Source organism: Balaenoptera acutorostrata, chromosome 10 (assembly GCF_949987535.1).
Source record: "Balaenoptera acutorostrata chromosome 10, mBalAcu1.1, whole genome shotgun sequence".
Classification (NCBI taxonomy): domain Eukaryota; kingdom Metazoa; phylum Chordata; class Mammalia; order Artiodactyla; family Balaenopteridae; genus Balaenoptera; species Balaenoptera acutorostrata.
This window is the reverse complement of record NC_080073.1, coordinates 47175260-47202742: the sequence shown is the minus strand read 5'-3', so window position 1 is coordinate 47202742 and position 27483 is coordinate 47175260. Positions and strand designations below refer to the sequence as shown.

The 27483-nt window shown below is 40.7% G+C and overlaps 1 protein-coding gene across 4 annotated transcripts in view; it reads right to left on the bottom strand.

The window, feature by feature from the left end:
• Positions 1-27483, bottom strand: part of ABHD5 (abhydrolase domain containing 5, lysophosphatidic acid acyltransferase) — a 49305-nt gene that overhangs the window by 9192 nt on the left and 12630 nt on the right. For 3 of the 4 annotated variants that reach the window (XM_007193468.3, XM_057555138.1, XM_007193469.2), the window contains exons 2-3: positions 12659-12744; positions 9086-9458 (exon numbers count right to left, since the gene is read on the bottom strand). In XM_007193468.3, the coding sequence (XP_007193530.2) occupies positions 9086-9458; positions 12659-12744 (459 nt within the window). The remainder of the gene's footprint in view (positions 1-9085; positions 9459-12658; positions 12745-27483) is intronic. The other variant, XM_057555139.1, reaches the window with a different exon arrangement.

Sequence of the window (27483 nt, the reverse complement as noted above, 5' to 3'; positions counted from 1 at the left end):
CGTTTGACAAACACGAAGATAATGTAACAATATGGGCTGAAATTATACCCCTAGTTTGGGATTTCAGTTTGGTGAACAGGAACACAGTTACCCTATGCATAACATCATACTGGCATTAGATTCTGTTCCTAATCCTTTCCTAATTTTCTTCTTTACTTCAAAGAGACAGAAAATCTTCATTCCAAACTCATATAAAAATTGTTTCATGTCACTAATAGTTCTAATTTTTCCATCTTAGGAAGCATCTTTCTGATGAGGGAAAACCAGAACCATGTCCTTGTGATTGTATCACAGTATAACACATCATAAAGATCTTCAACAAAACATAAATGTCCTGACACAAAACGATATTCAACTGTAGCCAAAACAGTCAACAAATGGCAGCAAAAATCTCCCAAGGGTGAACCGACACTGATTCTGAAGTCCCTTTCCTAAGTCATAATTGAAATAGAAAGGTAAAAAAACCAGAACATGGGAACAGACAGCTATTATTTTCCCAATATAAGCAGTTTTCTTATTTTTGTCAGTACAGATAAGGATGAGTTAGTAATGAATCCTTTGCTCTGACTCCATTTTCTCAAACAGAAAGCTTCAGAGCACAGACCCAGAGCACAGAGCTCCAAGGACCCTTGGAGAATACTCAGCCCAATCTTTCATCTCATCAGATGAGAAGAAAACTGAGATGTACTATGTGACTCACTCCAGAACCTAAAGCTAGTCAATGCAGAACTAGGGCTGTGATCCTTATTTCCCAACCCCAGTGTACTAATAGATGCCAACAAGCCATTGGGCAGAAGGCTCTCTTCCCTAAGAACAGGCCAAGCAACATAAGGTAAACGTATTAGTAAAGGTAGAGCTTAACTCTTATCAACTCTAGGCCAGTCCTAACACTATACTCTAAATTTCATAGCATCCAGAAGATTTGTAGAATGTAACTATGAATCTGTGTGAATATATGTCAAATGTGAGCTTTCCATATACTTAGAGCGACATCACTGCTTAAAAGTTTTATGAGACTATTTTCTAATAGTGTATGGAAATGGAGGTGAAAATGAATTTTTTTTTAAAAAAGTTATCTCTGATATTCTGACTGCCTCCTAAATTCCTATGACAGCCCACAGTGAGATTTGAGGGTCGGGAAGGGGGACACATGCCAGAGGTATGAGTGGAATTAATGAAACAGCCACCTAGTTGAAAGCAGCAAAGATTCATTTCGGGGAAATAGCAGGTATTATTCACTACTGACTTACCTAAAGAGAAAAACGAACTCTTTATTAAAACATACTCTACAGGAAAAGATGATTAAATTTTGTTACAAATTTGTTATGGGACCTTGCCCAGTCTGCTCTGGGCTCTTACTGACCTGCTAATCCAAGAAGGGGCAGGACAAAGGAAACTTGAGGGAGGAAAGTCTCACCTATCTCTAGTTAACTGATGGTACTGTTTTTGCCTTAGTTTTGGCTTGCCTTGTTTAGTATGGATCTACGAGATTTTAACAAGTTACACAGAGTATATATACAGGAGCAGATAACCTTTTTTTTTTTTTTTTTTTTTTTGAAACGGAGCAAATTGCCCCAACAGTTGTTTGAGCCTATGCCTTCAGCCTAGCACATGGTAGATGCTCAGTAAACATTTGGAATATTGTGCTTTTCCAGTTTCCTTTTGATCCTTACCTATAATGATGTACAAATTTTATAAAGTATAATCAGAGTAAGCATAGGAGTTAGTCCAGTCTGAATTTTTCTGGTCTCCTGGATGACATTAGAACATCACTGTTATTTCTCATATTAATCTTGCAGGTCATTACTCATTAGTGGGTAGTAAAATCCACTTACAGAGTCAGAGCCAGTCTGTTTTTTAATAAAATTGTATAATTTGGAATAGAAAAATGTATCATATAACAAAACTTTTGTTTCAGACACACACATATAATCCTTACTGAGGGTTGTAGTCAAAAAAGTTGGAAAACAATTTTTTAAAAGCTCTGCAACAACGTCTAAACTGTAGTTATATATCATCTGCCTCCACTTGTAAAAAACCTCAGAAAATAACTGTCGCTTATTTTTGGTTGTAAGGATTTTAAATGAGATAGACCATGCAAAGCACTTAGGCTGGCGGCTATCAAATAACAAATACCCATTAAATGCTAGCTAGTTATAGTAACAAATACAGGAAGATTACTAGAGAATAATTCATGCCAGAAGCATGGGAAGACAGTGGCTGGGACCATGTAAGGAGTGAGTAATTTAACTTTTTTTATTCTTCAGAAAAGCTTTATCACAGGCTTTGGCTCACACTCCTTATAACCCTGCACCAGACTAAGTTCCCAGGCTATCTTCTCACCTGCTTCTCTAGTAAGAAGATTATCTCCTCATTTGCTAGGCGTTATTTAGTTTTAATGTATATCCAAACTCATATACTAATCCAGACTCCACCCTCTAATATCCCATAGAGGATAGCCTGATGGGCTAGTTCACATCTAGGCTTAAGGAACGGGTCTAGCCAGACAGCATGAGAGTAATCCTATCAGACATCTTTATCAAGAATCAGAGGCTAGGGCTTCCCTGGTGGCCCAGTGGTTGAGAATCTGCCTGCCAATGCAGGGGACACGGGTTCGAGCCCTGGTCTGGGAAGATCCCACATGCCGTGGAGCAACTAAGCCCGTGAGCCACAATTACTGAGCCTGCGTGTCTGGAGCCTGTGCTCCGCAACAAGAGAGGCCGCGACAGTGAGAGGCCCACGCACCGCGATGAAGAGTGGCCCCCGCTTGCCGCAACTGGAGAAAGCCCTCGCACAGAAACGAAGACCCAACACAGCCATAAATAAATAAATAAATAAATAAATAAAATTAAAAAAAAAAAAAAAAGAATCAGAGGCTAGGGACTTCCCTGGTGGCGCAGCGGTTAAGAATCCGCCTGCCGGGGGCTTCCCTGGTGGCGCAGTGGTTGAGAGTCTGCCTGCCAATGCAGGGGATGCGGGTTCGAGCCCTGGTCTGGGAAGATCCCACATGCCGAGGAGCAACTGGGCCCGTGAGCCACAACTACTGAGCCTGCGCGTCTGGAGCCTGTGCTCCACAACAAGAGAGGCCGCGATAGTGAGAGGCCCACGCACCGTGATGAAGAGTGGCCCCCACCTGCTGCAACTAGAGAAAGCCCTCGCACAGAAACGAAGACCCAACACAGCCAAAAATAAATAAATAAATGAATAAATTTATTTTTAAAAAAAAGGTATATCTCAAAGGAATTTATGGGGACTTAAAAAAAAAAGAATCCGCCTGCCAATGCAGAGGACATGGGTTCAAGCCGTGGTCTGGGAAGATTCCACATGCCATGGAGCAACTGAGACTGTGCACCACAAGTACTGAGTCTGTGCTCTACAGCCCGCGAGCCCCAACTACTGAGCCCTCATGCCACAACTACTGAAGCCCACGTGCCTAGAGCCCGTGCTCCACAAGAGAAACCACTGCAATGAGAAGCCTGCGCACCACAACGAAGAGTAGCCCCCACTCGCCACGACTAGAGAAAGCTCGCGCTCAGCAATGAAGACCCAATGCAGTGCCCCCCTCCTCTAAAGAAAAGAAAGAGAAAAAAAAAAAAAGAATCAGAGGCTAATGCAAACTACAGGAAAAACAAAGAACCAGCAAAGCAGGAACAAGAAAAGAGCTCATCAGTTTAGAAACATAATGAAGCATTCTTCTCCAGGTTAGTCATTACAGTAGGTCTTGAGTTTGAAGATGGTGAGCAGATTACAGCCTACAGGGCAAAGAAGTAGGTAACACCTGCTCCAACATGCTGGGACAGCTGAGTCTAAATGCTAACAAGTCTGTGGAAACCTGACTTTCACAAGACTTGAAGTCAGCAACCAGCCAGAAATAATACAACAACAGGAATGACCAGACCCAGAACCAAAATGTGCAAAGGAGTTTACAGGACCTACTAAGGAACAAGGAAAAGGACCAGAAAGAACTCGAGTCAGTGCACAAATGAGGCATTCTCAAAAAGAAGTTAGCCCCAGATAGTTCCCATTGGTTCCAAGCCACTGAGGGGAGGATGGGGCACAGAACAATAAACTTAAATACCTCCAACTTCGAGTCAAGTAGAACAGTCTTTCTTCTCAAGACGGGCTGATAAGAAATTCTCAGCCCAGCTCCACATAGTCTGGAGAAAGGAGACAGAGCCAGGCAAGGTCAAAAGCAAGATGATCTGAAAACCTTTAGTGGAGAAGACCAGTTGTAACCTATACCGTTGTGACTTGGAATGGATCTCTTTGCTAAACACTTTCTAAGTTAATAAAAGTTTTCATAGTGTCCTTTTCCTTAGTTTATAACAAATACCTATAAAATACAGACACTCTCTGTATGGGATCCTGAACAGCAGGGGCCAGAATGAAAAGGAAAATTAAAAGGAAAAACTGAGTACACAGATGAAAGAAAGGAGATGGTATCTTTGGCTATTATTGTTGGTTTCCTCTATTCCCTTTGTTCCCCCCTTAAGGTGATCAGATACTGACTGATGAAGAAGATTTTACAGAGTGGCAGCCCAAGACACCTCACACAGTGGTCCTGTTTAACTAATGCAGCACATTAATCTACAAGTAAAATTACAGACAACATCTCTAATTATCGCACATCAAGGTAAGAGAACGGAGATGAACTACGGTCATTTTAGGGGAAGGAACATGGGGTTTGTGCCTCCATTTGGAGTTATCTATTAATCAGTTCATAACTTCTCTGCCCACCAACCACACAGCCTTTCCAGAATGGCCCAGATGTCCCCCTAGAACAGGGCCTTCGCAATTTTTGTCCCTACTACCTAGAATGCTCTCCTGCTACATCCCTTTGAGACTTCCGCCTCAGCTCGAATTATACTTCTTTAGGGTACCATAATGGACCTGAGACTGGGTCAGATATTCATCAAGATTTCTCACAGCTATCATGCTACTCATATGGTTATTTGTGTCTTTTCCCCCAATGCACTGTAATCCTTACAAGCACACAAAGTCACTCAACATTATTTAAGCAGAACCAACCTGTTTATTTCAATGGAGGACTCATCCAGGTACTTTTACATAAAGTATCACAATTGCTGAATACTCAGTTTTTCATCGATATCAAGAATTGGGGAAAATATGGGATCACTGCCACAAGTTAGGCTATAGAACAACTTTTATGGACAGAGGCACTCTGCTGCTCATAGAGATGAAGCACATAGGTTGACCTAATGTACCAAAAATTGGAAAAAAAAATTAGTTTTTATTTGTTTTCTATTATTAGAATCCTTCCTGAACAAGTACATTAAACTAGGCATTTTCACGCTTCTCCTCAAACTGTCCTATAAAAATAAACAAAGAATGAAAGAATGGGGCTGCCCATAAAAGATTAAGGGCAGAAATAGGTATGGATTGGGACATAAGTCCCAACAAGTAAAAAAAGTGTTGTCTTTGTATTTTTTTCCTCCATGCATATAAACAATAGAAATTAAAGAGCTGTGGTTTTACTTAGGAGGAAAAAAAAGTACAGATTATATCTGTCATACCTGAGGAGGCAAAGAAAAAAGTCATATTCTCAAAGTCCACTTGAGAAAAAAGAGAGAGAGATAAGATGCACGGTTTGAGTGAAGGAAATTAACTGAACCTCATTTGGTCTCTATTAGACCATTTTTCCCCTCCTCTCACCCCACCCCACCAAAATCTTTCTGAAACTCAAAGATTTAATCTCATGACAGCATAATAAAAATGGTCCTTGTAGGGGCGGCTATGCATGTGTACGAACAAGGATTACATGGGAAATCTCTGTACCTCCCTCTCAAAACAGCTCTAAAAAACGTTTTTTAAAAAGGTACTTGGATCAAGTTAAAGTTGGATAAGTGACATTTAGAGTAGATAGTTACTTACAATACAAAACAGACCACTCCGCTGCACCAGAGGAAATATGTGTGTGCCGCCAAGCAGCTTTTCTGGCTCAGGTAAAACCTCTCAAGATCACACAGATGGTAACCCTGACAACCACCCGTCTGCTTAGTAGGAGTGCAACTTGAAGAAACAGCTAATGCTAAATCTCACTCACTATGAGGCTTGCTATAATTATGAACACTTACACTGGTAGCAATCAATTGTGTTTAACTACATTTGGATCTGTGAGTCTGCTGAACTGTTCTATTAACCATAACTTCTGATCTCCTATGGAAATCTAGATGAATTTGCTTAGTCAGGATCAAGCAAAAAAAGTTTCTGTAAGGTAAGAAATTAACACAAATGGGGACCATTACGGAGCAGTGAGGACGTCTGCGGCAAAGGAGATGATGTCTCTATAAGAACAGAGACATTCTTATTCATTGATCTTTTTCTTCTCTGGTAAAAGAGAAGTGTTCCAAGGAAAGCCATCCCGAAAAGCAACATAGGAAAAAAGCTAGGGGGAAGGAGAACCCTAGAGGTTAACTGCCACCTTCCTATACTGTGTGCTACACTGTGGTATCATCTGGTCTATACTTACTAATCATACAAAATATGTATATACGTAATGTATATGTTAGAAAAAGCATTCTCACTAATCTTTTCTCACACATACACACAAAATGATCCCAACTTTATTTCGACTGTAACTTGGTTTTATGAGACATACTAACTTAAGATGCAAAATAACTGGTCAAAAGGCATAAAACTGAAATCTTCCCTTGTTTACATTTACATGTCTGAAACCTACTTTTCTCCCACAAAGAAAATGGAAAAGTATAACATGACCACTCCCACCTCTTGATACATTTCTGCACAATGCAAAGAGAAAGCAGAAAAAAAGAACATAAAATGGTAAACATGAATTTAGTTTTCAATTCTCTTTCTCAGATTAATCTGTTCAAGAAATATCACTGGGCACTCACTATGTGCCAAGCAGAGTGTTATGTATGGACTTCATTCATGATTTGGGATATCTGAAAATCCAGAGAACCTCGTTATTTTGAAATTAACTTGTGTTTAATAATTCAATTTTTATGCAGTTAAAAATATAGGCTTGACTATCCAACATGTTCTGTAGAGTTTCACTCAATATTTGGTAGCAATCAGCCAATTTAAACATGCTAATTATTTCAAGCATTCTGTTATTTATGTATTGCTAATACTTAGTGGTTCTTGGTCTTGACACAGTACTTTAGTTTTATTTCTAGTTATTAGGCACAAACATTCAAAAATCATTTCTAAAATGCAGTCAGCCCAACGCAGGGATCACTGGCTTTGTTTCATATACTTGTTCAGCCCCCCAATGTCATTCAAAGTATGTTGCCATTCTCTCTCTCTTTTTTTTAAAAATTATTTATGTATTTATTTATGGCTGTGTTGGGTCTTCGTTTCTGTGCGAGGGCTTTCTCTAGTTGCGGCAAGCGGGGGCCACTCTTCATCGCGGTGCGCGGGCCTCTCACTATCGCGGCCTCTCTTGTTGCGGAGCACAGGCTCCAGACGCACAGGCTCAGTAGTGTGGCTCACGGGCCTAGTTGCTCCGCGGCATGTGGGATCTTCCCAGACCAGGGCTCGAACCCGTGTCCCCTGCATTGGCAGGCAGATTCTCTACCACTGCACCACCAGGGAAGCCCCCATTCTCTTTTATAGGTGGTTTTAAAGCGGTCATTCCCTTCGGAATCACTGAAACCCCTTATTTCTTTAGAGCATTTCACAACTGTAAATGAAAATCTCACCAACTGACTTAAACAGTAGATAGCCATGAAGGGTCAGGATCCTAAGACTAGGGTTTCATGACCAGAGCTTAGCTCACTGAGTCCCATGTCACATCTCCAGGGAATAAATACCACAAGACAGACAAAATAAACACCTGATACGAAACAAAGGAAACCCAACCCCCCCACAAATAGCCCTGTTGCATTATACCAGAAGAGTAATCTTCTCTTTCTTTCTCTACAAATACAGCTAGTTGTTCATCACTGAGAGGAGGACTCAATAAAAGACAGTAATCCCTGAAAGCCAACCAGAAGAAGAAAATCTGGATTTCTTTTGAAAGCACAGGTCTGCCAGGTGACAAGACTATTTTACCGTCTAGCACACATAGGACTATGAACTCTCCAGAAAAATCAAGCGTAAATGCTGAAGTTTAGACAAAGAATCTATAGAGAAAAAGTTGGCCGTTCCAGAGGAAGATAACCTCAGGTACACAGGGCTGCTGCCTCACATGTCAAATTCTGTGTCAACAGCACACCTGGAGTTATGCAGTGGGGCAGCCTGACCCATGCGCTCTGAAAATGACCCTCATCCCATTCACAGACCTCAATGTCAAAGTCAGTCGCAATTCTGGATTAGTCCCTTAGTCCAACGGAAAAATACAGTGGCAACACAAAAACGCTGATCTTTTTCGTTTCTTTCCAAAAGATGAACGAAACAAAAATAAGCTTTGCTTCTATTTTCTGAGCACTCAAATGTGACCTCCCCCCAGATTAGCAACATAAATAATAGGAAATAGCATAAGAAAATAAGAAAGGAAGAGATGTTACAAAGATTCTGAAGTAAACACTCATTAATTCAATGACTCAGAAAAAAATTCTACAGCAATAAAGGTTAGGGCACAGTATAATAATAATAAAAAAGCTAAAAGATATTCTATGCAGGTGTATTTTCTGTAGCTTAGAGATGAGGAAACTAAAATTTAGAGATTAAGTGATTTGCTCTAAGCCATAAAGATAGCACTAGCACCTACGTCTTCTAATTTCTAACCTCTGGTTTCCTACTGCAGCTTACTAAAACCTGGAAAAGGTTAGGAAAAGCCTGCTGGATCCATAGGTCTAATGATAATAATAACTGTAAACAATAACAACACAACAGTTTTTACTCGTGGCTTAAATTGTGTACATTCTAAGTCTAACAAATAGAAAGTCCTTTCACAAGCCTCCTACCAATGTGTAGCATATGTAATAGGAAAACCTGACAACATTATTTCTGCTACTAAATTGGCCATCAGTTGTGGCTATTCAGTCTACAGGGTCCTTTAAGACAATATCTGTCTTATAAGGTTCAGACACCAACAACCACCAAAGAGGGGAACTGGAAACCAGCGCTTGGGTGCCTCTCTTTTGTCACCATCACTTACCTTGATGGGTACTTCAGTGAGTAAGCAGCAGCCAGGAACCCACCCAGGTTGTGTCCAAGCAAAATCATTTTGTCCAATCCTAATGCACATCTCCACTCTTCAATGGATTCCACAAACTGATTCTCTACTTCTTCTGCATCATTGTCAAATCTGGGTCTGCTACTTCGTCCAAAGCCCAGCAGGTCAAAAGCATAGACAGGTCTATTGGTGCAAAGATCTCCAAAATTCAGTGCCCAGAGTCCGAGACCTCCTCCAAAACCATGGAGGAGGACAAGTGGAGTCTTATTTGAAATATTATGAGAAAGCTTCAGTGTCCATATTTTATTTCCATTAGATATACGAACAGGTCCTTTTTTGTATGTGCAGGGGACACCTAATGGAAACATAAAAGAGAAATTCTGCTTAGTGTCACTACTTCTGGGAAGGGGAGTATTCTCAGAGCAATCAGAAATTAATCATCTAGAAACCATCTGGTATTCATTTATATGAGTTTAGCCTTTATTATATCAGCCCTAAAAAAAAAGTGCACATTTTATTGAAGCAATTCTTTTTTTCTTTAATTTTATTTATTTGTTTGTTTGTTTACTTATTTATTTTTGGCTGTGTTGGGTCTTCGTTGCTGAGCGCAGGCTTTCCCTAGTTGCGGCAAGTGGGGGCTACTTTTCATTGTGGTGCACAGGCTTCTCATTGCAGTGGCTTCTCTTGCTGCAGACCACGGGCCCTAGGTGAGTGGGCTTCAGTAGTTGTGGCACGCAGGCTCAGTAGCTGTGGCTTGTGGGCTCTAGAGCGCAGGCTCAGTAGTTGTGGTGCACACACTTAGTTGCTCCGCAGCACGTGGCAGCTTCCCGGACCAGGACTCAAACCCATGTCCCCTGCACTGGCAGGCGGATTCTTAACCACTGCACCACCAGGGAAGTCCCAAAGCAAGTATTTCTTAATTACCATATTTTACATCTTGGTGGTAAGATCTATCTCACACAAGTCTCAAGCAACCGTGGCCTAGGTTTTCTGGCAAGTCATGTCAGCTCTTTGGACTTCTTTCCATATCTATCAGTTGAGGATACTGGAGTGGAACTCAGTGGCTGCTGAATCCATTATTTTAAAGTCTCTAGCTTTACAGACAATAGAATACTACCTTGTATGTGCAGAACACTTGAGGATTAAGCATTGAACATTGAACTCAGACTCAAAAGAAACATTTTTTTCCTAAAACATCATCATGAATTTAGGGAAGGATTAACATGTATTAAACACATAACTGAAATCTTAAGTCATCATAACGTTTAGTAGAAAAAGATGGCAGGAACTCCTCAGCATGAGGTGCCAGGTAGTCTGAGTTCGTATCCAACAATCTCTCTAGAGAAAGCAAATAACCACAATTTTGTAGATAAAAAATCTTTCTTGCCCTCAATGCTACAGGACTAAATACTTTAAATCTCCCCCAAAACTGACTAAAGATGAAACTAATTTGAAATTCTTTTACATTAACTTGTCAACTGAATTGCTACACTTTAGATATATCTTAATTATTTGTGCATATACATCTGCAGTGGACAAACACGGAGCACTGGGAGTTTCTGCCCTTTAACCAAATAATCTCCAGTTTTGTACCCACATAGTGGCAGAAGGGGAAACCCAGCATTTGTTCAGAATATTAACAGAGCCCAGAGTGAGTGGAAATGACACCAGTTTAGAAAAGGAGGTGATCCGGTACTAGTGCCAAGCCAAACCACATTTTGAACATAGATGTCTGCGTATTCACATAAAAACCATCTGTGACCTCTATGAGACAGCTCACCCCACTGTATTAGTTGCTTGCTTCCATGTCTGATATTAAAGCAGGGGCCAATTCTCACTCCTATTTGCATCCCTGGAACCCAGCAGTAGGAAATCAGTATGTTTGTTAAATACATGAATTGAGTATCTAGCACCCTTTTTTCTTATCTCTTGACAAGAATTTTTTCATTTAGTAAATCACAATGACAACTTTGCCAGCTTTGTAGAGAACAAGATTACCCAACCATACAGAGTAGAAATCCATTTTCATGTTAAAAATCCATATAAGATGGCTTACTATCCCCTTCTTTGGATATATCCAGTTATGGTCACTTACTCCTGAATCATTCAAATGCACAAACGAAATTCATTTGTGGCAGAGAGTATGAAAAACAGGTGTGGACAAGTATATGCACAAATATACACAATAATCATGTATGTGCACTGCACCACTTAAGCTCTTCCTCTAAACAAAATTACACAGTAAACACCATTACTTGAAAGTATACCCACAGATATCTGGGAACACTCTGACAGTACAAGTGTGGGTAAATTTCAGTTCTCACAAGAAACAAAAAAGATAAAGGTTTCCTCACTACTATAAATGTAGACATAAAGAATCCTAGAATACTAGACTAAGGATCACCCCACCCATTCCTCTTATGGGCAAAAACTAGGAAGCTGAGAAAAGGAACTTGCCCAAGACCCTGTAACCCCTGGACTGCAGCCCTGGGCCTAGAACAGGTTACCTGGACGTAGTCCAGTATGTGTTCTACTAGACAAGGCTACTTGCTCTGCGACACCTACAGCCTGCTCTCAGAGCAGTCTGCGGACCTCTGGTGAGCCAGAGATCCTTTCAGGAGGTCTCACGAGGTCAAAACTATTTTCATGACAATCTAAGACTTTATTTGCCTTTTTCACTCTCATTCTCTGATGGGTATACAGTGGAGTTTTCCAGAGGTCACATGATAAGTGATTACTAACAGTCTGAATGCAGAAGCAGATATGAGAATCCAGCTGCCTTACATTAAGCCAGATATTAAAGAGAGGTGTAAACTTGTAAACAATGTTACTCTTTTCACTACATTTGTTTAGAAAGCAGTTATTGGGCTTCCCTGGTGGCGCAGTGGTTGAGAGCCTGCCTGCTAATGCAGGGGACGCGGGTTTGGGCCCTGGTCTGGGAGGATCCCGCATGCCGCGGAGCGGCTGGGCCCGTGAGCCACAATTACTGAGCCTGCACGTCTGGAGCCTGTGCTCTGCAACGGGGGAGGCTGCGATGGTGAGAGGCCCGCGCACCGCGATGAAGAGTGGCCCCCACTTGCCACAACTGGAGAAGGCCCTCGCACGGAAGCGAAGACCCAACGCAGCCAAAAATAAATTAAAAAAAAAAACAAACAAAAAAAAACAGAAAGCAGTTATTTTTAGAAAACATGTTATTTATTTTAAACTGCAATGGGTTTATTACTATTGTTTTAAAAGAAATTAGTAAGTTGACATATTTTAAATTATTCAGTTTTAATTTTTAATACAGTAAATACTGATAGCTATAACCTCTAAACAAAGTTCCTTGGGGTACTTCCTAATTTAAGAGTATAAAAGGGACTCAAGACGAAAAAGTTTGAGAACCGTTGCCTTCTTCCCACATTTATGCACTTACTGATGACATGTAAAAGGAAAAAAAGTTCTTTTGCCAACAACTAACACACCACAGAATCTGATCTTCAGTTTCAAGGCGATGCTTTATATTGGACCTATTTTAGTAAATGGCTCAGTTAACTTATAAGAAGAAAACCTTACATTTTAAAATTTTCTCTTCAGCTTCTTTAAGGTGTGATGTTGACGTAGGGCACCATGTGGGAAGCCAAGCAGTTAGCCATCCTGACCTAGAGCATCAAAAACAAAATACAAATAAGTGAGTTAATGCTCTTCTCAACTCCCAACTGTTACATAGGGAGAAGAAAAGCAGAATACAAAGTTTACTGTCTGTGTGATGAGGAAGCTAGCTGTATGTGACAAATTCACCTAATAGGTACAAAGCATTGTGATAAAGTACAGATACTTTCAACCTGAGAAACTACAAGTAGATGTCCAAGTCCATCTTACCTTCATGGATAGTCAGATTCCACATAATCAAGCAGAGACTAAAAATGGGCAAAACAAGAAAAGATAAAAAAGGCATTCCCCCACCCCACTGCAAGACAGTTTCTTATCAGGGTGGAAGTACAAAAAAGCTAAAGACCATGAATACGATCATTTCAACGGCAGGTTCACAGCAAGTACAAAATATACCTACTATGAGGGCTGAGAGAAGAGACATCTTAATAAATTTGAGATTTTTTTTAAAGCTTCAAATCTCATGGTTAAGTGTAGAACATACCCCTAATACAAATGCAGAGGACAGGCCCATGTCCAATCTACCTAGCATGAACCGGTTAACTTTTAAAAGCTTTGGATTCCAGCAAACAGTAGATGATAAGAAGGCCCCAGGCATCTGGCAGAAGACAGCTAAACAAAGAGAACAAGGAAGCAGGCCTTGCGCAAGAGGAGACAAAAGGCATGGGGAGGCTGGAACTGACACACTTTGCTCATAGCCAACCAAGGAGAGGGTGAGCCTTCAACTCCTGGTCTAGCAGCAGACCCCAGGCATATCCTAACAATCTGAGATAATGCAGGACATTAGCAGTCATCTGACAGTTAGCAAGCGCTCAGCATATGGCCAGTATCACTTAAAGTGAGAACTTTCTCATCAAAGAGAAAATGAATTAAAGAAGAAGAGAAACCAACTACTGCAGATTCCAGATGAGAGCTAAGAGCCAGAACGAAGGCTTTGGCAACAGGGATGGAGACAAGAAGATGAGGAATATTTAAAAATAAAACAGGCTAAGGGTACAAACTTACAACTAGAAGATGAGTACGTTCTGGAGATCTAATGCACGGCATAGTGATTATAGTCAACAATACTGTATCGTAGACTTCAAAACTGCTAAGAGACTAGATCTTAAATGTTCTCACTTCAAAAAAAAAAAGATAATTATGTGAAGTGGTAGAGGTGTTAACTAAAGCTATGGTGGGAATCATACTGCAATATATAAATGTATAAATCAACACATTATACACCTTGAACTTACAATGTTATATGTTAATTATATCTCAATTTTAAAAATAAATAAAGCAAAGAAAAATCTAATGGAAGAAATAGGTGACTCAACAACTGTAATACATGATAGGATTAATTCCCTCCAGAGTTATTTATTGAGCACTTACTATCTTTGAGGAACTATTCGACTCACTTGGGGCATATCAGTTACGAAACAGAGGTTAGAGTGATTAATTCTCCCTAAAGGGATCAGAGTTGCTTTTGGACTGCATCTTCACAAATAAACGGGATACTTCAAAAGCGGGGGTGGGACTTCCCTGGTGGTCCAGTGGCTAAGACTCCGCGCTCCCAATGCAGGGGGCCCAGGTTCACTCCCTGGTCGGGGAACTAGATCCCACATGACGCAACTAAGAGTTCGCACACCGCAACTAAAGATCCCGCGTGCCACAACTAAGATCCGATGCAGCCAAAAAAGAAACTGGAGTGGTGGTTCAGGCATTCCCAGGGAAGGAAAGGGCATGAGCACATGCACAGAAAGAAGTATATCATGCGTGTTGTGCGGTAACAAGGGCACTGTTTCCAATAGCTGCTCTAACAAATCACCACAAATTTGGTGGCTTCAAGCAACAGAATTTTTTTTCTATCACAGTTCTGGAGACCTGAAGTCTGAAATCAGCATCACTGGGTTGAAACCCAGGTGTCAGCAGGGCCACACTCCCGTTAGAGGCTCTAAGGGAAAACCCTTTCCTAGTCTCTTCTGGGTCTGGTGTCTGCTGGTATTCCTCACCCTGTGGCAGCGTCACTCCAGTTACCTGTGCCCCTTACCACAGTGCCTTCCCTCTTCTCCATACGACACGTAGAAACCTTCAATAAACAGTAGTTGATATTATAGTGATGACAGTAACAATGATTCACTAATACTTATGAGGCATAAAAATAGGAGTTTTATATAAGGTTCAGAGGGAGTTCAAAGATAAGAATTGACAAAGCATCGTCATTGTGCATCACTCCTTACCTCGAAGGTAAGGCTACTTCTAGTTGACCTCCAATGGGAAACTCAGCCTTGCTCCAGCCTTTTACTTGACACTCTAATATCATTTTTGTTATTTCTTATTCTCTGTCCTCTAGACATACAACATTCTCTGCCCTCTTGCTTCCTGGCCCTGAATATCCTTGGAATATGCCTCTCCCTTCTTTGCATGATTCATTACACTTCTTAGCAACCTCAGATTAGATTGCATTTCCCCTTTGCCCACATACCCAAAGAGAATTAGATCAAGGTGACACGATGGCACCCTGTACTCAAGCTCTATTTTCTTAATTCTCAAGGTGTGTCATCAAGTTCATATTTACTCATCAGTATCCTCACCTAACTATAAGATCCTTGAAGGTAAGGACTCATTGCATTCTCGGTTTCTATCCCAGTACCTAGCATATTAATATGCATTCATGCTATGAATGAATAAAGTTATTGCTTCACCCGAAGTGTACTGGTTGCAATGAATTACAAGTAGATGACAGTGAAGCTCTCCATCTTAACATACAATTGGATTACAGAGATGTATGCATATATGTCAAAATTTAACAAATGAACACGTAAAACTTAAGCGTTTCATCATAATAAAATTTTATACCAAAAAAAAAAAAAGGTAAAACAGGCTGGATTTGATAATTGGTTATAAATAAGGTACAATAGAGGATTCCCAGGCTTCTGTCTGAGGTGCCACTAATAATGACAGAGAACACATGAATAAGAAGAGCTGTGAATAGAGAAATGTGCTAAGTTTTGAATGGGCTGATACAGCATCTACCTTTTCTAAGCTTTGTAGGCTCATCCTACTGTGTTTCCCTTCCCTGTAGAATTTCTCTGGGCATTATGTATAACAGGCGCTCAATAAATAATGTTTGCTGAATGATTAAGTCACTCACAATCCAAGGTACTCTCAGTCCAAGCTACACCCATTCCACAGATGTGAACACTGAGGTTCAGAAATGTTAAGCACCAGGCCCAAGAGTATTCAGCTAGTAAGTGACATAAGCAGAGATGTGACCTGAATTCTGAGTGACTTCAAAACCCTTTTTTTCTCAGGTGACTACCTTCCTTAAAATGTCTGAGGAGTTGTCATTACCTACAGAATAAAATCACATCCTTAAATCTGCACAGAAGATGCTTTACAATCCATCCACAGGTTACTTCACCCCATCTTGTCTTTTCACATTGTACTTTTTCAACACCTCATAACTCCCAAAATTTCATGTTATCTTATGCCTCTATGGCTTTTCCCTCTGCCCAAAATACGTTGTCTTTTCTGAGATACTGTCCCTGATCCTGATGCCAAGAGCACAGGTGATTAGTCAGTCCTCTGGCCCTTGTTACAGGTATACTTACTATTGCTGTGGTTACTTGTCTACTATTTATCTGCCCTACTGCACTCTGAGCACAATGAATGCTAAACCCACATTACAAGTCATTCTTATATTGCCAGTGCCAAACACACTAACCGGCTTGTGGCCATGGAGTGCCTGGTAACTGTGTGTGTGAAATGAAGGCCTTGGTCAAAAGAAATACAAGAAGCGGATGGAGGAAGGCAAATGAGGTTCATTTCTATAGGCAGACAGCACTTAACAGTTCCACTAGTTCTTTATTAGGTGACAGGATATGGGCAAGATGCGGGCCTGAAAGCCCCCCAAAACAAAGCAAACAAATGTCAATGCAAAAAGATCAGTCAAGAAAAGGGTAATCAACAGAATGAACAATTTAGGAAGGTGATGAGAAGCACTGTAATTCACACTTTTTCTCATATATATAAATTTTCCTTTTTATCTGCTAGTCAACTTTCTTCTTGTCTCTTTATCTTCAGATATAACAACTTGCTAGTAAGGTCCATAAGTAAGCATGTATATATGTATGTATGCACATACACACACACACACACACACACACACACACAGGATTAAAGGACAGGACTGTAAGCAGATGTATTTGGTCAGGTTTTCATGGCATGTGGGCTATACTATGGAGATATTATGTGAAAAAAAGAATGTTGGGGTTCCAGTTCAAGATGGAAGATCCTGATCTCACCTCCTCCACACTCACACTGAAATCTACAGCTACATATACAACAATTTCCTCTGACAATAGCCTAAAAACTGGCAGAGCAAGGCCCTCCACATCACCCAAACCAGAGAGAAACCACATCGAAGCAGGTGGGAAAGGCTGAGACACAATCTCACCATAAACCCCATCCTGGTGCAGCGACCCACAGTCGGGAGGGAACTCAAAACCCAGAGCTTCTCCCTGAGGAGCAAAGGGCTCATAACCCACATTGGGCAGCCCGATTTTTAAGACTGGCAGCTGGAAGATGAGCCCCCAAAATGTCTGGCTTTGGAGACCAATGGGGCTCAAGCTCATGAAACACGTGGGGTGTGGCAAATCGAGGAATGGCTCTTAAAGGGCTTGTGTGCAGACTCACCTGCACCAGGGCCCAGCACAGAAGCAGCGCTTTGAAAGCACCCGGGCTTTACGTGAAAGAGACCATTTCCCTAATTTTAAAGCAATGGCCGAAGGAGCAGGGGCCTGCTGGGATTGCTCTCCAGGGATGGAGACTGGTGGACACCATCTTCCTGCTCCCCCTCTGCCGTTTTATGTTTGGTGACCCAGTTTTTATGTTTGCTACCCAGAGGACACCCCTCGATCACCTGGCTCTGGCAGTCAGAGGGGCTTGTGTTCCTGGGTCCCATGGGACGGTAACAATCGGAGAGACAGTTCTTGGCAGACTGCCACTCTCAGGACACCACACAGACAGTTGGCTGAAACACATCCCTAGTCTCTCTGAGAACGTGGCCTATTTATTTGTCCAGGAGTTTTGGCCTTAGAAGCAGGCTTCTGGTTTGGCACACATTAACGACTACAGAGGTGCTTTCATGGAACAGAGGCTGGGGGATGCCATTTTGCACTCACCCTCTGCCTTGCTAGAGCTCACCAATATCTCCCAGAAAGGAGCTTGTACACTCCTCTGGAGCCCTGATTTGTGTGACTGCTGCCCAGGCGACGCCTCCAAACCTGGAGGCCAGCAAGGCTTATGGTTGTGGTCCCACAGCTATATATATATATATTTGCATTCTTTAAAAACTGATACCTAAGGGTTTGGCTTCCTTCAGCCTGAATCTAGGTGCTGACTGAGATCCTCCCCTTTGGGACACCGGCCTTGGCACATCCTCAACTACTGGGAACCAGTAAAAATAAAATAAGCTTCTTGGACAATCACAAAGGTTTGAAAGACAACCAAGAGCTAGGGCAGGGTTAAACAATAAGGTTTATCTCCTATGGTCAACCCTTTAAGACTGGGAGAAGTGGTTGTTTTTCACCTATTGCATAGAAACCAACAGAGAATCAAGCAAAATGAAGAAACAGAGGAATGTGTTCCAAACAAAAGAACATGATAAAACCTCAGGAAAAAAAAAAAAAACCCTAATGAAACAAAGATAAGTAATTTACCTGATAAAGAGTTCAAAGTAATGGTCATAAAGATGCTCACTGAACTTGGGAGAATAAACACGGTGAGAATTTTGACAAAGAGACAGAAATACAAGAGAGTTCCACACAGAAATCACAGAACTGAAAAATATGAACTAAAAAATACACTAGATGTGGGAATTCCCTGGCAGTTCAGTGGTTAGGACTTGGCACTCTCACTGCAGGGGCCCGGGTTCAATCCCTGTGCAGGGAACTAAGATCCCAAAAGCCACACAGTGTAGCCAAACAAACAAAACAAAACACTAGGTGAGTTCAACATCAGACTAGATAAAGCAGAAAAAAGGATCAATGAACCCAAGACAGGGCAGAGGAACTCACCCAAAGAGAGCAGCAAAAAGAAAAAAGAATGATAAAAAAAAAAAAAAACACATACCATAAGGGACTTAAAAGAAAACATCAAGCTGAGTAATATTCACACTTTAGGAGTCCCGGAAAAAGAAGAGAGAGAGAAAAGGGCAGAAAACTTATTTTAAGAAACAAGGGCTGAAAACTTGCCTAACCTGGGAAAAGAAAAAGACATCCAGATCCAGGAAGCCCAGACAGTTCCAAATAAGATCAACCCAAAGAGACCCACACTAAGACACATTTATAATTAAAATGCCAAAAGTTAAAAACAAGGAGAGAATCTTAAAAGCAGAAAAAGAAAAAGAATGTTTTATACATAAGGGACCTCATAAGTCTCTCAGTTGGTTTTTCAGCAGAAACTGCAGGACAGAAGGGAGTGGCATGATATATTCAAAATCATGAAAGAAAAAAAATTTCTAACCAGTAACACTCTAACCAGCAAAGTTATTCAGAACTAAATAAGAGGTAGAGTTTTCCATACAAGCAAAACCTAAAGGAGTTCATCACTACTATACCAGTCTTACAAGAAACGTTAAAGGGATTTCTTTAAGCTGAAAAGAAACAGCACTAATTACTAACCAGAAAACATATGAAAGTATAAATCTCACTGGTAAAGGTAAATATACATAAAGGTAGTGCACTAACCACTACTAAAACTAGTATGAAGATTAAAACGCAAGGGACTTCCCTGGTGGCGCAGTGGTTAAGAATCCACCTGCCAATGCAGGGGACATGGGTTCGAGCCCTGGTCCGGGAAGATCCCAAATGCCGTGGAGCAAATAAGCCCACGCGCCACATCTACTGAGCCTGCACTCTACAACCTGCGAGCCACAACTACTGAGACCACGTGCCACAACTACTGAAGCCCGCACACCTACAGCCCCATGCTCTACAACAAGAGAAGCCACCGCAATGAGAAGCCCATGCACCACAATGAAAAGCCCACGCACCGCAACGAAGAGTAGCCCCTGCTCGCCGTGACTAGAGAAAGCCCGCGTGCAGCAACGAAGACTCAACACAGCCAAAAATAAATTTTAGAAAACCTAACAAATAAATTTATTAAAAAAAAAGATTAAAAGGCAAAAGTAGCTAAATCAAGTAAACAACCTAACTTTATACCTCAAGAAAAATCTCAGATAAACAACATAACTGTACACCTCAAGGCTAGAAAAGGAAGAAACAAGGCCCAAAGTTAGTAGAAGGAAGGAAATAACAAAGAGAAAAAATAAATGAAATAGAGACTAAAACGACAATAGAAAAGATGAGTGAAACCAAGATCTGGTTCTTTGAAAAGATAAAACTGACAAACCTTTAGCTAGACTCACTCAAAATCAAAAATGAAAAAGGAAGCATTACAACTGACAGCACAGAAATACAAAGAATAATAAGAGAGCTACTATGAAAAATTATATGCCAACAATTGGACAACTGAGAAGAAATGGATAAATTCCTAGAAACATACAACCTTCCAAGACTGAATCATGAAGAAACAGAAAATTTGAACAGAATGATTACTAGTAAAGAGATTGAATCAGTAATTTTAAAACTCCCTACAAAGAAAAGTAAAAGACCAGACAACTTCACTGGTGAATTCTACCAAACATTCAAAGAAGAATTAATACCAATCCCTTTCAAACTATGCCAAATAACAGAAAAGAAGCAACACTTCCAAACTCAATTTACAAGGCCAGCATTTCTCAATCCCAAAATAGACAAGGACACCACACAAAAAAGAAAATTACAGGTCAATATCACTGATGAACATAGATACAAAAATCCTCAACAAAATGTAAGCCAACTGGATTCAACAATACGTATATTAAAAGGATCACATACCATGATCAAGTGGAGTTTATTCCAAAGATACAAGAATGGTTCAACAATCGCAAATCAATGTGATATACCACATCAATAAAATGAACGATAAAAATCACATGATCAAGAGAGACCTTCAAGACAGCAGAGGAGTAAGACATGGAGATCACCTTCCTCCCCACAAATACATCGAAAATACACCTACATGTGGAACAACTCCTACAGAACACCTACTGAGCGCTGGGAGAAGACTTCAGACTTCCCAAAAGGCAAGAAAATCCCCATTTACCCTAGTAGTGCAAAAGAAAAAAGAAAAAATGGAGACAAAAGAATAGGGACGAACCTGCACCTCCGGGAAGGAGCTGTGAAGGAGGAAAAGTTTCTGCACACTAGGAAGCCCCTTCACTGGCAGAGATGGGGGGTGGGTGGAGGGGAAGCTTTGGAGCCACGGAGGAGAGCGCAGCAACAGGGGTGCAGAGGGCAAAGTGGAGAGATTCCCGCACAGAGGATCAGTGCCGACCAGCACTCACCAACCTGAGACGCTTGTCTGCTTACCCGCCAAGGCAAGTGGGGGCTGGGAGCTGAGGCTTGGGCTTCGGAGGTCAGATCCCAGGGAGAGGACTGGGGTTGGCTGCATGAACACAGCCTGAAGGGGGCTAGTGCACCACAGCTAGCCGGGAGGGAGTCTGGGAAAAAGTCTGGACCTGCCGAAGAGGCAAAGAGACCATTGTTTTGGGGGTGCGCGAGGAGAGGGGATTCCTTCCCCGTGTGCCCACAGAAGGCAGAGCACCGCCTAAATGAGCTCCTGAGATGGGCACCAGCCACAGCTATCAGCTCGGATCCCAGACACGGGCATGAAACGCTAATGCTGCTGCTGCCACCAAAAATCCTGTGTGCCAGCACAGGTCACTACCCACACACCCCCAGGAGCCTGTGCAGCACGCCACTACCAGGGTCCCGAGATCCAGGGACAACTTCCCTGGGAAAACACACGGTGTGCCTCAGGCTCTTGCAATGTCATGCTGGCCTCTGCCGCCACAGGCTCACCCCACATTCCAATTATGACTACCGCACCCCTCCCTCTCCTTGATCTGAGTGAGCAAGAGAGCCCTAATCAGCCGCTACTTTAACCCCAGCCAGTCTGGGCAGGGAACAGATGCCTGAGGGTGACCTACACACAGAGGCAGGGCCAAAAGCAAAGCTGACCCCAGAAGCTGGGCAAAAAAAGAAGAGAAAGGTAAATTTCTCCATGCAGCCTCAGGATTAGCAGATAAAACCCCACAATCAACTTGATGAACCCTGCATCTGTAGAATACCTGAATAGACAACAAATATTCCCAAAACTGAGGTGGTGGACTCTGGGAGCAACTGTAGACTTGGGGTTTGCTTTCTGCAACTGATTTGTCTCTGATTTTTATGTTTATCTTGGTTTAAGTTTTAGTGCTTGTTATCGTTGGTGGATTTGTTTATTGGTTTGGTTGCTCTCTCTTATTTTTTTATTTTACTATCTATTTTCTTTATTTTTTTTTCTTCCTTTTCTTCTGAGCTGTGTGGCTGGCAGGGTCTTGGTGCTTCAGCCGGGTGTCAGGCATGAGCCTCCAAGGTGGGAGAGCTGAGTCCAGAAGACCACCAGAGACCTCCCGGCCCCACATAATATCAATCAGCGAGAGCTCTCCCAGAGACTCTGTCTCAACGCTAAGACCCAGCTCCACCCAACGGCCAGCAAGCTCCAGTGCTGGACACGCCATGCCAAACAACTAGCAAAACAGGAACACAACACCACACATTAGCAGAGAGGCTGCCTGAAGTCATACTAAGTTCACAGACACCCCAAAACACACCACCAGACGTGGCCCTGCCCACCAGAAAGACAAGATCCAGCCCCACCCACCAAAACACAGGCACCAGTCCCCTCCACCAGGAAGCCTACACAACCCACTGAACCAACCTCACCCACTGCGGACAGACACCAAAAACAATGCGAACTACAAACCTGTAGGCTGTGAAAAGGAGACCCCAAACACAGCAAGTTAAACAAAATGAGAAGAAAGAGAAATATGCAGCAGTTGAAGGAGCAAGGTAAAAACCCACCAGACCAAACAAATGAAGAGGAAATATGCAGTCTACCTGAAAAAGAATTCAGAATAATGATAGTAAAGATGACCCAACATCTTGGAAAGAAAATGAAGCAAATACAAGAAACGTTTAACAAGGACCTAGAAGAACTAAAGAGCAAACAAACAATGATGAACAACACAATTAATGAAATTAAAAATTCTCTAGAAGGAATCAATAGCAGAATAACTGAGGCAGAAAACAGAGAAGTGACCTGGAAGATAAAATAGTGGAAATAACTGCCACAGAGCAGAATAAGGAAAAAAGAATGAAAAGAATGGAGGACAGTCATAGAGACCTCTAGGACAACATTAAACACACCAACATTCGAATTATAGGGGTCGCAGAAGAAGAAGAGAAAAAGGGCCTGAGAAAATATTTGATGAGATTACAGTTGAAAACTTCCCTAACATGGGAAACGAAATAGTCAATCAAGTCCAAGAGGCACAGAGAGTCCCATACAGGAGAAATCCAAGGAAAAACACGCCAAGACACATATTAATCAAACTGTCAAAAATTAAACACAAAGAAAAAATATAAAAAGCAGCAAGGGAAAAGCAACAAATAACATACAAGGGAATCCCCATAAGGTTAACAGCTGATCTTTCAGCAGAAACTCTGCAAGCCAGAAGGGAGTGGCAGGACATATTTAAAGTGATGAAAGGGAAAAACCTACAACCAAGATTACTCTACCCAGCACGGATCTCATTCAGATTCGATGGAGAAATCAAAACCTTTACAGACAAGCAAAAGTTAAGGTAATTCAGCACCACCAAACCAGCTTTACAACAAATGCTAAAGGAACTTCTCTAGGCAGAAAACACAAGAAGGAAAAGACCTACAAAAACAAGCCCAAAACAATTAAGAAAATGGCAACAGGAACATACATATCGATAATTACCTTAAAAGTAAATGGACTAAAAGCTCCAACCAAAGACACAGACTGGCTGAATGGACACAAAAACAAGACCCGTATATATGCTGTCTACAAGAGACCCACTTCAGACCTAGGGACACATACAGACTTAAAGTGAGGGGATGGAGAAAGATACTCCATGCAAATGGAAATAAAAAGAAAGCTGGAGTAGCAATTCTCATATCAAACAAAACAGACTTTAAAATAAAGACTATTACAAGGGACAAAGAAGAACACTATGTAATGATCAAGGGGTCAATCCAAAAAGAAGATATAACAATTGTAAATATTTATGCACCCAAGATAGGAGTACCTCAATACGTAAGTCAAATGCTAACAGCCATAAAAGGGGAAATCAACAGTAACACAATCATAGTAACACAATAACAGCCATAAAAGGGGAAATAGACTTTAACACCCCACTTCCACCAATGGACAAATCATCCAAAATGAAAACAGACAAACACAAGCTTTAAATGACACATTAGACCAGATGGACTTAATTGGTATTTATAGGACATTCCACCCCAAAACAATAAAATACACTTTCTTCTCAAGTGCTCATGGAACATTCTCCAGGATAGATCATATGTTGGGTCAGAAATCAAGCCTTGTTAAATTTAAGAAAACTGAAATCGTATCAAGTATATTTTCCGACCACAACGCTATGAGACTAGATATTATGGGAAAAAAACTGTAAAAAATAAAAACACACGGAGGTTAAACAATATGCTACTAAATAACCAAGAGATCACTGAAGAAATCAGAGGAAATCAAAAAATACCTAGAAACAAATGACAACAAAAACATGACGACTCAAAACCTATGGGATGCAGCAAAAGCAATTCTATGAGGCAAGTTTATACAACACAATCCTACCTCAAAAAACAAGAAAAATCTCAAATAAACAACCTAACCTTACACCTAAAGCAATCAGAGAAGGAAGAACAAAAAAACCCCAAAGTTAACAGAAGGAAGGAAATCATAAAGATCAAATCAGAAATAAATGAAAAAGAAATGAAGAAAACAATAGCAAAGATCAATAAAACTAAAAGCTGGTTCTTTGAGAAGATAAACAAAATTGATAAACCATTAGCCAGACTCATAAAGAAAAAAGGGGAAAGACTCAAATCAACAGAATTAGTCATGAAAAAGGAGAAGTAACAATTAACACTGCAGAAATAAAGGAACATGAGATTACTACAAGCAACTATATGCCAATAAAATGGACAACCTGGAAAAAATGGACAAATTCTTAGAAAAGCACAACCTTCCGAGACTAAACCAGGAAGAAACAGAAAATATGAACAGACCGATCACAAGCACTGAAATTGAAACTGTGATTAAAAATCTTCCAAAAAACAAAAGCCCAGGAGCAGATGGCTTCACAGGTGAATTCTATCAAACTTTTAGAGAAGAGCTAACACCCATCCTTCTGAAACTCTTCCAAAACAGAGCAGAGGGAGGAACACTCCCAAACTCATTCTACAAGGCCATCATCACCCTGATACCAAAACCAGACAAAGATGTCACAAAAAAAGAAAACTACAGGCCAATAACACTGATGAACACAGATGCAAAAATCCTCAACAAAATACTAGCAAACAGAATCCAACAGCACATTAAAAGGATCATACACCATGATCAAGTGGGGTTTATCCCAGGAATGCAAGGACTCTGCAATATATGCAAATCAATCAATGTGATACACCATATTAACAAACTGAAGAATAAAAACCATATGATCACCTCAATAGATGCGGAAAAAGCTTTCAACAAAATCCAACACCCATGTATGATAAAAACTCTCCAGAAAGTAGGCACAGACGGAACCTACCTCAACATAATAAAGCCCATATATGACAAACCAACAGCCAACATCGTTCTCAATGGTGAAAAACTGAAACCATTTCCTCTAAGATCAGGAACAAGACAAGGGTGCCCACTCTCATCAGTACTATTCAACAGTTTTCAAAGTTTTACCCACAGCAATCAGAGAAGAAAAAGAAATAAAAGAAATCCAAATTGGAAAAGAAGAAGCAAAACTGTCACTGTTTGCAGATGACATGATACTATACATAGTAAATCTTAAAGATGCCACTACAAAACTACTAGAGCTAATCAATGAATTTGGTAAAGTTGCAGGATACAAAATTAATGCACAGAAATCCCTGGCATTCCTATACACTAACAATGAAAGATCAGAAAGAAAAATTAAGGAAACTATCCCATTCACCACTGTAACAAAAAGAACAAAATACCCCAAAATAAACCTACCTAAGGAGGTAAAAGACCTGTATGCAGAAAATTATAAGACACTGATGAAAGAAATTAAAGATGATACAAATAGATGGAGAGATATACCATGGCCTTGGATTGGAAGAATCAACATTGTGAAAATGACTACACTACCCAAAGCAATCTATAGATTCAATGCAATCTCTATCAAACTACCAATGGCATTCTGTACAGAACTAGAACAAAAAATTTTACAATTTGTATGGAAACACAAATGACCCTGAATAGCCAAAGCAATCTTGAGAAAGAAAAACAGAGTTGGAGGAATCAGGCTCTCTGACTTCAGACTATACTACAAAGCTACAGTAATCAAGACAGTATAGTACTGGCACAAAAACAGAAGTATAGATCAATGGAACAGGATAGAAAGCCCAGAGATAAACCCACACACATATGGTCACCTTATCTTTGATAAAGGTGGCAAGAATATACAATGGAGAAAAGACAGCCTCTTCAATAAGTGGTGCTGGGAAAACTGGACAGCTACATGTAAAAGAATGAAATTAGAAACTTCCTAACACCATACACAAAAATAAACTCAAAATGGATTAAAGACCTAAATGTAAGGCCAGACACCATAAAACTCTTAGAGGAAAACATAGGAAGAACACTTTATGACATATATCACAGCACGATCCTTTTTGACCCACCTCCTAGAGAAATGGAAATAAAAACAAAAATAAATAAACGGGACCTAATGAAACTTAAAAGCTTCTACACAGCAAAGGAAACCATAAACAAGACGAAAAGTCAACCGTCAGAATGGGAGAAAATATTTGCAAACGAAGCAACTGACAAAGGATTAATCTCCAAAATATACAAGCAGCTCATGCAGCTCAATATTAAAAAAACAAACAACCCAATCCAAAAATGGGCAGAAGACCTAAATAGACATTTCCCCAAAAAAGATATACAGATTGCCAACAAACACATGAAAAGATGCTCAACGTCACTAATCATTAGAGAAATGCAAATCAAAACCACAGTGAGGTATCGCACCAGTCAGAATAGCCATCATCAAAATATCTACAAACAATAAATGCTGGAGAGGGTGTGGAGAAAAGGGAACCCTCTTGCACTGTTGGTGGGAATGTAAATTGATACAGCCACTATGGAGAACAGTATGGAGGTTCCTTAAAAAACTAAAAATAGAACTACCATATGACCTAGCAATCTCACTACTGGGCATGTACCCTGAGAAAACCATAATTCAAGAGACATATGCCACAATGTTCACTGCAGCACTATTTACAATAGCCAGTACATGGAAGCAACCTAAGTATCCACTGACAGACGAATGGATAAAGAAGATGTGGCACATATATACAGTAGAATATTACTCAGCCATAAACAGAAACGAAATTGAGTTATTTGTAGTGAGGTGGATGGACCCAGAGCCTGTCATACAGAGTGAAGTAAGTTAGAAAGATAAAAACAAATACCGTATGCTAACACATATATATGGAATCTTAAAAAAACGGTTCTGATGAACCTAGGGG